This window comes from Thalassophryne amazonica, unplaced genomic scaffold (assembly GCF_902500255.1).
Source record: "Thalassophryne amazonica unplaced genomic scaffold, fThaAma1.1, whole genome shotgun sequence".
Lineage (NCBI taxonomy): Eukaryota > Metazoa > Chordata > Actinopteri > Batrachoidiformes > Batrachoididae > Thalassophryne > Thalassophryne amazonica.
The window spans coordinates 187,930-203,888 of record NW_022986280.1 but is presented as its reverse complement, the minus strand read 5'-3'; the positions used below and the strand labels follow the sequence as shown (position 1 = coordinate 203,888).

The following is a 15,959-nucleotide window of genomic DNA, read 5'->3' as shown; positions in this document are numbered from 1 at the left end:
TGGTCAGCCGATCGGAGAGACCTTCGAGGGGTGTATATACGAGGTCTGTTAGAAAAGTATCAGACCTGTTCATTTTTTGCAAAAACCTGATGGATTTGAATCACGTGTGCTTGCATGAGCAAACCTTGAACCTTCGTGCGCATGCGTGAATTTTTTTCCCGCCTGTCGACTGTGTCAGTTCCTGGTAAGCAGCCTTTGTGTGAGGATGTGTAGTGCGTGCTGGGTGGATTTTTATTACAAGGAAAATGACGGAACAATTGGAGCAGCGCTACTGCGTCAAATTTTGCCAGAAACTGGGCGACAGCCAGGTGGAAACCATGCGGCAGATTCAGACGGCTTTCTGAGATGATGCAATGATCATCACACGGATTAAGGAGCGGTACAACCGGTTTAAAGACGGCCGCGTAACAGTGGAGCGCGAGCCGCGCTCTGGTCGGCCATCAACATGCCGAAATGACCAGATCATTTCCAAAGTGAACACCGTCGTGTGACTATCTGAGAAATTGCGGAAGAGGGGGACATCAGCACTTTTTCGGCACATTCCACTGTGACACAAGATCTGGGCATGAAAAGAGTTGCGGCTAAATTTGTGCCGAAGTTGCTGACGGCAGAGCAAAAGCAACTTTGTGTTGAAGTCTCACAGGACATGCTGGACTTCACAAAGAGTGAATCCGACTTCATGAACACCATAATCACTGGTGATGAGTCCTGGGTGTACGGGTACGACCCGGAAACCAAATTCCAGTCGTCACAGTGGGAGCATTCCATGTCACCAAGACCAAAGAAGGCTCGCCAAGTGCGCAGCAACGTCAAGGTGATGCTGACTGTTTTCTTTGACTCCAGCAGTGTGGTACACCACAAGTACGCACCACAGGGTCAAACAATCACCAAGGAGTACTACAGGGATGTCCTCCATCGCCTACGTAATGCTGTGTGGCGCAAGAGACCGGAGTTGTGGGCCACAGGAAATTGGCGCATCCACCACGACAATGCTCCAGCACATTCCTCGCATTTAATTCAGACTTTTTTGACCAAAAAAAAAAAAAAAAACAGACTCCGGTGGTTCAACAGGCTCCTTACTCTCCTGATATGGCCCCTTGCGACTTCTGGCTGTTCCCCAAACTCAAGAGGCCATTGAAAGGAATGAGATTTGAGACGAGAGGACATTATGGCTGCAACGACAGCGGAACTGAACTCCATTTCAAAAGAGGCTTTTTCGGAATGCTTCCAACAGTGGCGGCACCACTGGGAGAAGTGTGTGGAGTCCCAAGGAGACTACTTTGAGGGTGATTATGCTTCCAATGCTCCAGGTATGCCAGTTTTTTTTCCCCCAACCAAAGGTCCGATACTTTTCTAACAGACCTCGTATGTAAGAGGACTGCCAGATGCAACAATAAAATTTTAAAATGAATTCTAAAATAGACAGGCAACCGGTGTAGAAAGGCAAGAATAGGGTTGATGTGCTCACATCTACGTGTTCCTGTCAGGAGACGAGCAGCAGCATTCTGGACCATTTGTAAACGTGATAGCAATGCCTGATCAATACCAACATAAAGGGCATTACAATAATCAAGGTAAGTGGTTACAAATACATGCAAGACTCTCTCTAAATCTCAACAAGATAAAAAAGGCTTAACTTTGGAGAGTTGCCTCGGGTGGAAAAAAAGCCATTTTCTCACCACTGTATTTATCTGCTTGTCCATTTTAAGAGATTAATCAATTTTTACTCCAAGGTTGGTTATAACTGGTTTGGCACAGGATTTGAGGAGCCCCAGGTTGAATGATAAAATACCTGGCCCACTTGGCCCAAATATAATGACCTCTGTTTTATTTTCATTAAAATCCAAGAAATTCAGGGCCAGCCATGCTCTGATGTCCTTAAGACATTCTAACAGAGGTCTAAAGGAGTCCGGGTCATTACGTTTCAGTGGTAAGTAAATCTGACAGTTATCTGCATAAAAATGAAATGACACATTGTGCTTTTTGATAATAGAGTCAAGAGGAAGTAAATAAATACTAAAGGCCCGGTCCCACTGGCGTTTAGGAAGATTTGTGCATGAATTGCGCACACAATTGGTTTATATTCGCTAAACATCTGCAATATTCATGAAACATGCTTGCATGAGTCGGCCGACATCAGCACACATCCGCAATTATCCGCAGAGGCACGTTTATCTGTTGCCAGGATTTTTGAGCTGAACAAAATTTTGGTTGCGGATGACATCCGCGTCACATACGCAATACATACTCAACACATACACAATCTATGCGCCGTATATCCGCCATTATCCACTGGTATCCGCAACTGATGGGGAATTGCGGCTTGGCAGCAGACTGGGACAGTGTGTAAAACAGATATTTGGCATGCCTATCACGTCCACATCACGGACTGTAGCGAATGCATACAGATTGGCCACGAATAAAGTGTTTGTATTACGTCTGCTTTGCAGCTGATTTGCAGACAATTTGTGACTGCATAACAAACACTTCACGTAAACCCAAACTACTATATAAATGTGGCAGAAATCGACATACCTGCCAGTCAGTGCCAGTCCAGCTGTGGAGACGTACAGATGTAGTTATGAATCCCCAAAGATGTAGTGTGATAGTTGGTGCCATCCAACAACATACCAATCAACTTGTCCAAGTCCAGCAATTGCTCCAGAGGCTGTGGTGTTGGTGTGAATAGTGATGCCGACAGGCCCAAGTGCGCTTCTTTTATGATTGTAATGCAGATGCCATGCATGTGCAATACAACCACTGTAGCCGCAACACGTTCTCAATACATCTGTAATATGTCTGTGACAATCGTAATGCGTCCGATCCGTTTCCTCAATACATGCATGATACATCCGTGATTGTTCGTCATATATTCACTATACATTATTAATATATCCGTAAGCCATACATAATTTGTCATTTCTGGCCAATTTTGTGGCGGACGACAGCGAACGCCCGACATCTGTACACTCAATTCATGCGCAACTAATCCTCTCCCCAGTGGGACCGGGCCCTAAAAAGAAAGGGCCCAAGAATGGATCCTTGTGGTACACCACATGGGAGAGAGGCAGATGATGAACAAAATTACTAACAGCAACAGAAAAATTTCTGTCAGTCAAATATGACTTGAACCACAAAATTACTAACAGCAACAGAAAAATTTCTGTCAGTCAAATATGACTTGAACCACACCAAGGCAATATCTCTGTAATGCCAATAAACTGTTCTAAGCAAGATATTAAAATATTATGAGCCACTGTGTCAAAAGCCGTTGTTAAATCCAAAAGTATAAGTAAGACAGAATCCCCAGAGCCAGCAGTTATTAAAATATTGTTAAAACCTCTCAAAAGTGCAGACTCAATGCTATGAAATGCTTTAAACCCTCACTGAAAAACTTCAAAAATGTTGTTAAAAAAAAAAAAAATATTGTAGGTGTGAGGCCACTACTTTTTCAAAAATTTTTAGAAACAATAGGAAGCTTTGAAATCGGTCTAAAATTAGACAACAAGCAAGCATCCAAGCCAGGGCATTTCAGTAAAGGCTGCACCACTGCCCGTTTCAAAGATACAGGTACGTCACCCAAAATAAGACTGCTGTTTATAAGCCTTTGGACAAAAGGTCCAATAGTGTCCCAAACTTTGTTAAAAACCGAGCGGGTAGAATATCATTAGGAGAGTCTGATTTAATCTGTGTAACAATTTTCTCCAAATAAGACAGAGACACAGGTTCCAAATGGCTAAAAACTGCAGGTGGAATAGTGACAATGGAAGGATCATGAGAAGGAGGGGAAAAACGAGCTCTGATAGTTAAAAACAAAGTCAACAAAGAAGTTTAAAAAGGCGTCACATCTTTCAGGAGACGTTTCAATATGGTTGGATTAATGAGGGTTAAGAACAGAATTTAAAATACTAAATAAAACATGAGGCTTGCCAATGTTGTTATCAATTACACTTGCAAGATACGCAGATTTCTGATTCCCAACAGTTTTCTGATATTTACGCCAACTACACTTGAAAGTGTCATAAGACACTTGAAGCTTGTCTTCTTTCCGTTTACGTTCTGCTTTTCTGCAGTCTCTTCGAGCAGCACGAGTGGTCTCATTTAGCCATGGCTCAGACTTGAATTTAGGCCGCCTGACCTTCAGGGGAGCGACAAAATGTTTCCACAAATGGAAGAAAATTCCTCCGTCAGCTCCTCAGTGTTAGCACAAAGAACGCTCTGAGTCAACCTCAATGACATTGTTAAAGGCAACAGAAAACTGAGCAGCAGTTGAGGGTTTAAACGTACGAGACACCATAGGAGACCCGTGCATAGCAATGGGACAAGGAAAAAAAGGTTTCAAATAAACAGGCATATGATCAGAAAAGACAGCATCATAAACTTTCACGTTAAAAACAGGTAAACCATATGACAAAACCAGATCGAGAGTGCGTCCATGCTCCTGTGTGGGACATAGACTGTAAAAGGTTTAGAAAGTCCCTTACTAATGGTTTAGAAGGACAACACACGTGAATGTTCATATCACCAAGAATTAACATCTTGTCATATTTTGGCATTATTTCAGCCAAAAACTCAGAAAAGTCATTATTAAAGTTCTTGTGATATATAGGTGGACAATAGATCACTGCACATAGGAGGGGATGATTGTTCCCAAACTCAAACATGTTGACTTCAAAACTAGGAGACAGATAACAACTGACGACAGCGGAAAGTGTTTTTAAACACTGTAGCCACCCCTCCACCGCGACCAATAGCCCTCTGCGAATTAAAGCAAGAACAGTCAAATGGCAAAAGTTCTGAAAAGGAGCTTGACTCACCAGCACTTAGCCAGGTTTCTGTCAAACAAAGGAAATCAAGTTTATGAGAGGTGAAAAAGTCATTGTCTTATTTGCTACCGATCTGGCGTTAACCAGGGCGATCCTAACAGGGTCTGGCAAGCAAATGTTGGCCGTCCAAGGAACCTGTTTCAGTGGCTGAAGGCTCCGCAAATTCACTCCACCTCTACAAAGACGAGGTGAAACAAAACGGGGAGGGCGGCTTACCTCAGTCGAGTCGACAACGGGTATTAGCCAGGTACCAACAGGCTCCAAAAAGCGATACGAGAAAAAACGCCAGTGCAGCAATCCGAGATCCGCCAACATGCCATGGACAATTGTTTTGTTGTTTCCAAAAGACAGGCATCTTTTCAATTTCACCAAGAGTCCACTGCGTTTACCCCGGCGTTTAAAGCGCTTCCTTCTATGAGGTGGAGCAGGAATACAGCACAAATATGCTGGTGTTCCAGGTAATAGTGGAGGTCGGAAAAATCACGATCATAAGTCAGTAAAGAGTCAGTATGGTTCACTAACAGTGACAAAACAATATAAGCACAGACAAAAACAAAACTGACAGCCGCAGATGGCGAGCCACAAACACCAGCGCCATCTTGGAGATGAAATATGTTCATTAGGGCCTTATCTTAGAGATTTAAGAATATATTCCTTGGCCACAAAAGTGTCAATTTAGACCTAAAGGCTAAGTGTCCTAAGGGCAAAGTTACAGCAGCTTTTTTTGTTATGGCGGCCATTTTTTACTGATGCAAATTTAGCACTGTTCCACCACTTGGATTTTCACCACTAGTCATAACACAACCAACCAATGGGAGACCAGTATAGTGTACTGCTTTGTCCCAAGCCTTGTGATTGGTTGCCAGGTACAGTAAACATCAAAATGGCCGACAGGAACAACTGACAACATCTTGCTTCAATCGATGATTTTTGCAGAAATTTCAACATTTCCCCCAGAAATCAGAACTCCAGAAATTTTCAGAAAACTTACACTCTGTCTCGCGGTGTTAAAGCGTCCGATCGGCTCTCTGAGGCTCAGATTAAAGTTACCGTGTGTCGGTTTACATTTACGCTCTGTCTCGCGGTGTTAAAGCGTCCGATCGGCTCTCTGAGGCTCAGATTAAAGTTACCGTGTGTCGGTTTACATTTACGCTGTCTCGCGGTGTTAAAGCGTCCGATCGGCTCTCTGAGGCTCAGATTAAAGTTACCGTGTGTCGGTTTACATTTACGCTCTGTCTCGCGGTGTTAAAGCGTCCGATCGGCTCTCTGAGGCTCAGATTAAAGTTACCGTGTGTCGGTTTACATTTACGCTCTGTCTCGCGGTGTTAAAGCGTCCGATCGGCTCTCTGAGGCTCAGATTAAAGTTACTGTGTGTCGGTTTACATTTACACACTGTCACGGTGTTAAAGTGCCTGATCAACTCTTTCAGAAAGACAATGAGTGTGTGTTTTTAGTTTTTTACTTTCACCTTGCACTCTGGGATGCGGTTGAATAACGGGCACCATGCCTACATGGTGAAGCAGACACAACACGCAGGTGCACTCACATGGTGACTCTGGCTTAATTAACCCAATACAAACCAATTAAAAGTGTCTTGATTGATTGGGTGTTTCTGCTCAGGATGATTTGTTTCTGCTGCCATCTATACACTGCTGCCTTACATTGTGACCTGCCAAACTACGGGGTGAGCTGAGGGTCAGATGATGTGTGTGTTAATTGGGTGTCAACTAAAATTAACAATGTTAAGGTGTTAATACATGAACTTTAGAATCCATGAAAACCTTGCAGTCTGAAGCTCAGCCACCACGTGTCAGACTACATGACTGTCTATGCTGTTCACACATACTTATTTTTTACAAGTCGTTTCAAGACTTGTTGTTCTGGCTCCATGTTTTCTCACCAGCCAACTTGCATTTTATAAACTATGACAAAGGACAAACAGATGGTTACAAACGACTGACAATTTGCTGAATGGTGTGCACCACATACAGCAGACCCAAACGGAAAGGAAGGGCAGAACTGTAGCCTACCTTATGCACGTATGGACGAACCAGGTCATCCAGTTTGTAGAGAATGCGGTCAATGACTTTAACCAACAGATGGCGTTCTTGGTCTTCCAAGGTGGGTGACATGAGCAATGGCAGGATCTGGTTGAAGAGGGGGCCGGCTCCAAATTCTCGAGCCTTATCTGTGATCTGACGCAGAGCCGCCTGAAATGAGAGGAACAGATCAGAAATGAGATGACATGTTCAAGGTGCACGTTTAGCGACACGTTCACAAGAAGTCAGACAAATGTAGCAGCAGCTGACCTTCCTCATGGGCGGTGTTCCATTTTTAATCTTCAGCAGTAACTTCATGATCTTCCTTTCTTTCTGCTCCTCTGGACTCAGAGTGGATTCGTCCACCTCGACCTGGCCGACACACACAGGACAGGCGATTGCTGCAGCCAATCACTTCCAAGGACGCCACTTCTCCAGCAGCATGTTACTGATACTCACCAGCAATTTGTCAAAGTACTGGATGTCATCAGGTTTGAGAAAGGGGAGGTTTCCTGATGGCTGGTCATTCATCTGCTTTGTGGTTCGGTCTTCTGCCTGCATGTGGAATCCTGTCATACCTCCAATAGGGGTGGGTGTGGCTGACAGCTTACGGGCTGGCGTACGTATGGGAACATATCCTGCTGGTGGTGGCAACACCTAGGGAGTAGAGAGAGAAGAGAAAAGGGAAAAAACCCTCAATCAAAACTCTGGGAAAAAAATTGCAAATAAAACTTTGAAGCACAATGTCACAGCCGCGCGTCACGCTGCAGCACAGCGTCACATCACTGTTTCAAATTTCAAAAGAACAGACGGTTTCAACTACATACAGCAGCAAACCGTATCACAGGGCTGCGAAATGAAAATTGTGAAAACTGAGGAAAATTTGCAGGGGGTCTGGGGGGGTGAAGCCCCCAGGAACCAGGGTCTAGGGCCCGTGGGGCCCCAGAAACCAAATTAATTTAGTATTTAATACATTTTCAGCATCTCCTGGAAGAAAAAGTCTCAAAATTAGTGCATCTTTAAATGACCCTATATTCAACCTTTCATTTGAACAGTCAATGATGATGTTGAAATAACAGAATATGACGTGGAAGTAGGACCTGGAATGATTTTCCTTTTAATTGTAAACCAAATTATGCATTAACTCAGAACAATTAAACTACATGAAATTCGTAAAGACTGAAAAGACTGTTACAGCATTTCAAAAACCACAGCTAAAGATTGCAGAATATTTGGAAAATCAGGGTAAAATATCAATAACATACCTTATAGTAAAAGTAAGTCTACATTAACTAAAAAAAGTCACATAAACTTGTCTGAAATCCTGTATGAACAGCACAATGTTTATTTTCCAGAGATAAAAAATTCTTACCGTGTTTCTTGAGGACACAAGATGCCGTTTACTTTTCCCATTTCTTTTATCTATGTTCATGACGAGGAACTTTAAATTCAACCAAGTGCCAATTCCACAGATTCTTGTATAAATAAAAACTTTTTCAAACCATGTTTCGCTATCTTCCCTCTGTCCGACGTCGCTCCATGACACAGACATGCCATAAAATTCTTCTTTTAAAAACTTGATGGCTCTTAAATCTTGAGATGTCCACATGCTACGTTTAGCTTAAAGATCAGCGCCGTGAAGCAGCCACACAGCATCACTGTAGCAACCAACTGGTCCCCCTTTACAACAACTGTCGCAACAGCCACGCTTTGAGAGACATTTTTTCTCCGCCGACTTCCGCGGCTCCGAGGATACAGATTTGTATCCGTTGTACAGATCAGTGTCCGCTGACTTATAAAACTCGCACGTTGCCATAAAAAAAAAAAAAAAGATAAAAGAAGGCTTTGTAATAGGCATTTTAAAAACTCAGAGACTTTCAATTCAAGTCTTAAGATGCACTTTTTCCCTTTCGTATGGCTAGCATACTGGCAGAGTATGTTACTATGCTTTTTACTCTTAAATTCACTGTATTAGTAAACGGAGCGTGCCACGGACTCAACATTATCTAAAGTCTGGGTCTTTTAGTGAAGCTTAGGGCTAGCGGCCGGCGATCACCTTAGTATTTCTTCTGTTTTTCTTGTTGTTTAATGCTGACACATTATACTGTATTTGTTGTCTTTCTGATGCCTGATTCTGTTTTTTTTCTCTCTTTTTGGGGTGCAGCTCCATCCAGAGATGGGAGTGGGTGTCTTCTTCTGCAACCCTCCAGTCCTGTGCACCAGCATGGACTCCCAAAATTTCTTGTATATTCATTTTGTAATGTGTGTCTGTGTCATGGCCCAAGCAGAGGGTCACCCCTTTGAGTCTGGTCTGCTTGAGGTTTCTTCTTCAAATCATCAGAGGGAGTTTTTCCTTACCACTGTTGCCTGTGTTCTTGCTCTCAGGGGTTAGTAAGGTTAGACCTTACTTGTGTGAAGCACCTTGAGGTGCCTGTTGTGATTTGGCGCTATATAAATGAAAACAACTGAATTGCAATTGAGTGATGATCATGATTACAGAGTACAACACCAACACCCCTCTCCCCATGATGAAATCTGTGGAATTTCTCAGATCCTTAGAGTTTTCACAGCCTTGATATAGTCTATGATTGTGACATAAATCACATGGGGGTTTCCCCCACCTTGCCCAAGGGATGGTGGGAAGCACATGGCGACAGCCAATCAGAGTGAAGATACACAGTGATGTGTGCTGGCTGCTCTGTCAAGCAAAATAATTCAACATGGCACACAACTGCTCTGAAACAGCTTTTTTCTCTATAAATCTAATATGTTCCTCATATATTTTAGAAATGTTAGAGGGAAATAAACACTTCTAAATCTAAGAACAGTTTCTTGAAACTAGAAAGTACTTTTGAAGTGATTTACAAGATATCCCAGATGTTCGTGCAACATGTCATTTTCAAACTCATTTCAAAAATAAACTGACATTATTATGTGTGGAGTTCAGCAGAAACTGAATTTTATCAGTTTTGTGAAATTTGAAAGGCCATACAGCTTTAACATATAAACACAATAAACGCAATGCAAAAAAGTAAATAATACATTTTTGTTGGTACCGCAAATTATTTGTGCCAAACTTGAAACCCTACTCTGAATCCCTGTCTAAGACCACTGTTTCAAACACCGTTCTAGAGTCAACATGAAAAGCAATTTAGATGAGCTGAAAGCTTGAATCTTCTCTTCAAATAAATGATACATTTAGAGGAGAATTAAATGTTATTTATCATATTTTGGGCCTGAATTACTAAAGGCTTGTGTGTGCAAAAAGGTGCTCCAACACTTGAGTTACAAACAGTGCGTAATGACGATTGCACCTGTCAAATGTGCAAAATGTACAATTTGGAGTTTGTCCACCTGAGAGTGGAAAAATGTGGGAGGGAATATGCAAACAGCTGAGGCTGCATACACAACATGATTTATCAGAGTCAAAAATAAATTTAGTGGGTGCCAATGGCGTCTGTTTTTGTGACTTTGAAAGCTTGGCATGAAGTGATTGTGTTTTTCAGACGGCTGCTGCAGCACAGATGCCGCGCAGAAAAAACAATAAATCACTGTAAAAGTCGGCTACAAATTTGAAGTCTACATTGTCCTTCCTTACTGGACAGCTCAGGAGTATGCATTTGTAACAAAGCCTGGATTTCATATTTACAGGCTACTGTGTGTATGTGCACCAGCGTGCGCGTGACATATTTATGTCACTGTAGGAAAGGAGCACTCACCTTGTATCCTTCTGGGAACATGGCATCCAGCTCCTCGTCTGTGAGAGGGCGGTTCCTCTCATCGATTTCTCTCTCCCATCTCCACGCCTGCAGCTGCTCTGGCGTCATGCTCATCAAGTGACCTGAACAAAAGAGAAGTGCTGCCTCACTGAAAACAACAAGTAAGAGCCGTGTGGCCCCAGTGCTTCTCTGGTGAAAGAAAAGAATGAAACAATACAGCCAACTGCATGAAATTACAAGAGAGAAGTCCGAGCTAAACAATAGAGCGCTATGGTATCCAGTTACCTGGTGTAGGCGTGGCCATGTTCATAGCTGGAGTTCCTATGGGGGTCTTTCCTGGAGTAAGCAGAGGCGTGGATGATCCCATCTGACTGGAAGGCGTTTCATCCCAACGGGACTTCCTCTTACTAGCCCCTGGAGTGGGAGTCTCTCCCACGGACTCGTCTCCTCTGTCCGTACGTGGCGTTTCAGCCCAACCACTACCATGTCCGGGGGTTTCTCTTTCAGTCTTTGGCGTTTCATCCCAGCGATTCTTGCGAACACTGCCTGTGGCTCCACCGTGACCAGGCGTGGCGTGACCAGGTGTGTCCCTGCCTGGGGTGGCAGCACCAGCAGGTGTGTGGCTGGGTGTGGGTTCCCACATGCGGGTACTGGGAGTGGCCCCTGGGGTCTCACTGCCTTTTGGGCGGCCAGGAGTTTCATCCCATCGGCTGTTTGAAGGAGTGTGAGCAGGAGTGTGTCCTGGAGTCTGTCGGGCAATAGAAACAAAACACAGACTTAAATGTCATGTGCATTTCTTTCATCCGTCCGTCCGTCCGTCCACAGCTAGACTTATAAATAACGCCAGAGACCACCATTTAACCCCCCCACCACCACCACTCCCACAAAGTACAGACTGATCATTCCTGTACTGTTCAGATGCAGGCCTGCACAGCCCCATTCCACCGTTGCTCTATACCTGTTTGAGAGTAAACATAGCTTTGCCCATATGTCTATTTGACTCCATTACTTCTTACAGGGGTATTTGTTTTATACACCAATGACACCAGATCACATTCCTTGTATGTGAGAACTTACTTGACAATAAATTCAATTCTGATGAGTTGTATAACCCTTGAAGAGCCAGGAGTATCAAATGGGACCTGGTTTAGTGGCTGTCTACAGGTCCTTCTCACACAAGCTTGGTGAGGTTGAGAAGGCTGTCAATCACCATCATCTTCCAGACACGTTCAGAGTTCGCTTGTAAGAGTACTGCAACAACTATGGCCTGAGAACTTCCACTGGATCAACAAAATTAAACTGACAAAGCCACCAAAAGGGGAAAGCAAATCTCTGCACTCAATAAACCTGTTGGTAAAATCTACTAAGGCAGCATGCAGAGGTGCTCAATTTAAACCAGACATCAACAACCACCCTTCAGTCTTCACTGAAGACTTAACTATGACATCATCAGTCTAAGTGAGCCAGAGTCACGAGTTAATATGGGGATTCCAGCCACCACCAGAAGTGCAGTCTCATGGCATTTAATGTATATTTTACATTGTATCTCAATTAAAAGTGCCTCAATCACTCAGTGACAATTAGGTGCAAACTAGCACTCTCAATGACTAGACTAAGTTTGATCTGCATCTGATCCGTATTGCAGATTTAGTGGATATTTGATTTTAACATTGAAAAGCCCTTTTGATCTATATTTTGCATTATATTGTAGCTTATGAAAAGTCACTTTTAACAGGACTCTGACCTTGAAACTTTTTTCCAAGGTAAACTTTTGTGGAATTAGAAGCTACTGTTGGCGGAGGTTTGTGCCCTACGAACACAGCGCTCTAGTTTTTGTCTGTGATTTTACTCCTTGCAGCTACTGGCATTTTATGAAATACCACGATTATGCTCAAAATCGTTATTTTTCCAGAAAATTTTCAATATGTCTGATGCACAAAATTCTCATTCAGCCATTAAGGGAGGTTGCTCCGCAGCAAAACGAAATCTGCAGCGTCTGTGGATCTGTCCTTGGTTTTGCCAAATAGGGCTTTTCTGGTGCTCTTGCTTTCCACGGCTACCATCAACATTAACGCTTGTCCGATTGTCTGGGACAAGTGTAAAATGTGATCGGACAAGCAATAGCTCTAAATCGTTGTCCGACCGACAAGTTGTTTTCTCATTTACATCACGTCTTGTGTCACACCTCACAAGAAAGCGTTCAAGTCTTCAGGTATAAAGAGCTCCTTCTGCTTGCATAACTCCAGAAATTCATTTATAGGCTTTATTTTACAGTTGAAAGCCTTCATGTTTCCAAAGTTTGCTCAAATACGGTGTGAGAGTGAAGAGACTCTCGTTCCTTCACACACACACAGACACACACACACACACACAGAGAGAGAGAGACAGAGAGAGAGGGGAGAAAAAGTGTCATTAGACGCTACAGCTATAAAAAAGCAGCAAAACAATTTTAATAAATGATAATCTTCAGCACACGGCCTCAGTGAAACAGTAATGTGTGAAAAACTGATTCAGAAAGTTCTTTTCATCCAGGATTCATCTTTAAAAGAGCAGATTTATTCCTTTACTTCTTCCAGAATTATTTTTTTCATTTTGTTTTTATTATTGTTTTTTATGCACCAATGACACCAGATCAAATTACTTGTATGTGAGAACTTACTTGGCAATAAATTTGATTCTGATTTGACAATCAAATCAGTCCAGATTTAGCTCTTGTTCAAACAAGACAATTAGGGGTTATACTGTTTTGTTTTGGGTTTTTTTAATAAGTATGCAATTCCACTCAAAAATGTTGGAAAAAAAAGCTAAAGTGTCAACACGACAGAAAAAACTCTGCACAGATACAGTGTCATTTTTAATGAAGAGAGCAAATGTTATGTCCATCAAATATTAATGTTTTTAAACTTTTCAATGTCATTTATTTTCTTAACAGACAGAAAAATACAAAAAAGAACTTTGATATTACAACATAAGTGTAAATTTTTTGTCTATTCTTGCTTTCGATGCATCTAAAACCAGTCAAAATGACTCACAGCGCGCCGCCTCGGGCGACAATTACCAACCGCACCGCTATACTAAACATTTCTGGGGAGAACCCTGTATCATGTGTGCACGAGACCACTGTATGGAGTGTGTGCCTTCACAGCAAAGAAGATGCTGTGGTGGGAAACATTAGATAACGAACATCACATTGATTAACACGCCTTTTGAAGAATATATTGAACAGAATGTCTTTTCTAAAACCTCTGAAACCGGGCCAGATACCAGGAAAAACACCAGTCAAACGCAAAGCATCAACCCCTGCAAGTGTAGAAGCTTCAAAGAAGAGGTATGAAGAAAAAGGAAGGGAGAGGAAGTTTGTGAGTAGCATCGGTGGCTGGGGCACAAGGAAGAGGACAACACAATATACTGCCATGTCTGTGGGGATTTTACTTCAATTGCGGACCAGTAAGTCATTTTTAAATGTTGAAATAAAATAATATGATTTGCTTTGGCGCATGTATCGCGTGCCTTCAGCATGCTTCACGCGACTCGTGCCTGCGGTGCTCGCTTGTCCGGAAAACCAACTTTTCCTGTAGGACGAGTAAAACGCCAGGGTTACTTGTCCTATGGACAAGTACACTAAAAAGCTTAATGTCAATGCCTGCATGGTATTCAAAAATCAACTTCAAATTGTCCAAAAAGAGAAGAAATTAAACAATTCAACTCATGCTTTGAAAATAAAATGATAAAGAGTACAGAGTTCAGGTTGAATATTTTAAGCAGCTGCTTTGTTTGGTCTGTCAGTGTCAATGTCAATTATGCTGCAAAGCTGGTATGATAGGTGATCTGCCTGGAGACAAAAAAAAATATGGTATCTCATTTACAGTATTGACAAAATGTTAAGAAAATGTTGATTAAACACAGCCACGTTTGATTTACAACGATGCAAACAATATGATACACGGAGATTTATTTTTGTGGGAGTGGTCATATGGTCACTTCGTACTGCATTAAGTTTTCCTCAATATCTTGCAGACCTTCACATTTGGAATGAGTAACTGAATGCATGCATTTAGTTTGACCACATAATGGTTTACATGATTTTGATGATAAACTCTCAGTGTTATTCAGGAGAAAATGCAAATATCTGTGGTTTTCACATATTTGCAAACAGCCAAGGGAAGCCAACTCTAAATAAAACATAATTCTGCAAAACTGATTATTTACGAATATGTGGCTAATTTGAACTCATTCCCAGAATTTTTCTTTTTTTTTTTTTGATAATTTGGACTCCTCCCCCTACTTCCAGAAGGCAGTGCCAACACTACCCCAGCTCTCGGTGCAGGTCTGACATCAAGACGCACGGTGTGGCTGGCTGAGGTTCTAACTACAGCTGTCAGCAGTCCAGAGTGTCTGCACAAACACAGGCGGCCTTCCTACAATGGACTGACCTCAGATGTAGGTGGAGTCCCTGAGATTCAACACAATCAGTCAGACTTGAATCACAAAGTCAAGTGCTGAATCCTGGATTGCTCACCTCAGCAGTGGCATCAGCCTGGTCCCAGCTGGACATCTTTTTGGGTGTAGCATTTGAGGGGGTTTGGTCAGCTGTCTGGTCCCAGCGACGCTTTCGCTTTGCAACAGCCTGCGTGGCCACAGACCCATTCATAGCCTTCAAGTCCCCTGATTTGGCCTTCTCTGCCAGCTGCTGACGAATCTCCCTCTGTAGATACACAGAACGGCAAATGTCAGGCCAAAAAAAAAAAAATATGGTGGAAAAAACATGTTCACATTTGACATATTTGTAGTAACAAATATTTAACATTTACTTTTTTAATGGAAAAGTCTAACAATCTCAAACCTGGGAATGACAACTGTAGATTTACATCATCTGGGAATGCTTCTTGGAGCCATTTCTAAACAATGCAAGACCCCAAACTCATCAGTCCGTAAACGCCCGGTCACACGGCACTTAAAGGACAACGAAGCCCAAACAAAACAAGAAATCTGGACTTTTGTTGGCATCGTTTAACCTTCGCGCAGCTTCGTTCCTGCGGCTGGCGCTTCGTCAGGATTTTCAAACTGTCGAAAAATTTCAACGAATGCTGCCGTAAACCTCAATTCATCCATATTTCGTTTTGCTGTCATTCTTGACATTTTTTAAATTGTTTGTTTATTTTTTTAACGTTAGCATTTAGTTTGACTTCGTTCAACCAGCTGAATGTTTTCACACAGTGCAGAAGCCGGTTTGTGAGCGCTGCTGTGGAGGAGCTGTGTGTGGTGTGGGGCTTCTGCTGCCAGAGGTGGGACAAAGTCACTGTCAAGTCATCAATCTGCAAGTCCCAAGTCAGCTTGCAAACAACTGGTGGTCATTATGACTTGAGACTTGCTGA

At 42.6% G+C, this 15,959-nt stretch overlaps 1 protein-coding gene across 1 annotated transcript in view; it reads right to left on the bottom strand.

Moving 5' to 3' along the window:
- Window positions 1-15,959, bottom strand: part of sf3b1 (splicing factor 3b, subunit 1) — a 58,796-nt gene that overhangs the window by 20,594 nt on the left and 22,243 nt on the right. Inside the window, 6 exon segments of the mRNA XM_034165513.1 lie at window positions 6,857-7,036; window positions 7,136-7,237; window positions 7,325-7,522; window positions 10,585-10,706; window positions 10,870-11,332; window positions 15,104-15,289. Coding sequence (XP_034021404.1) covers window positions 6,857-7,036; window positions 7,136-7,237; window positions 7,325-7,522; window positions 10,585-10,706; window positions 10,870-11,332; window positions 15,104-15,289 — 1,251 coding nt within the window.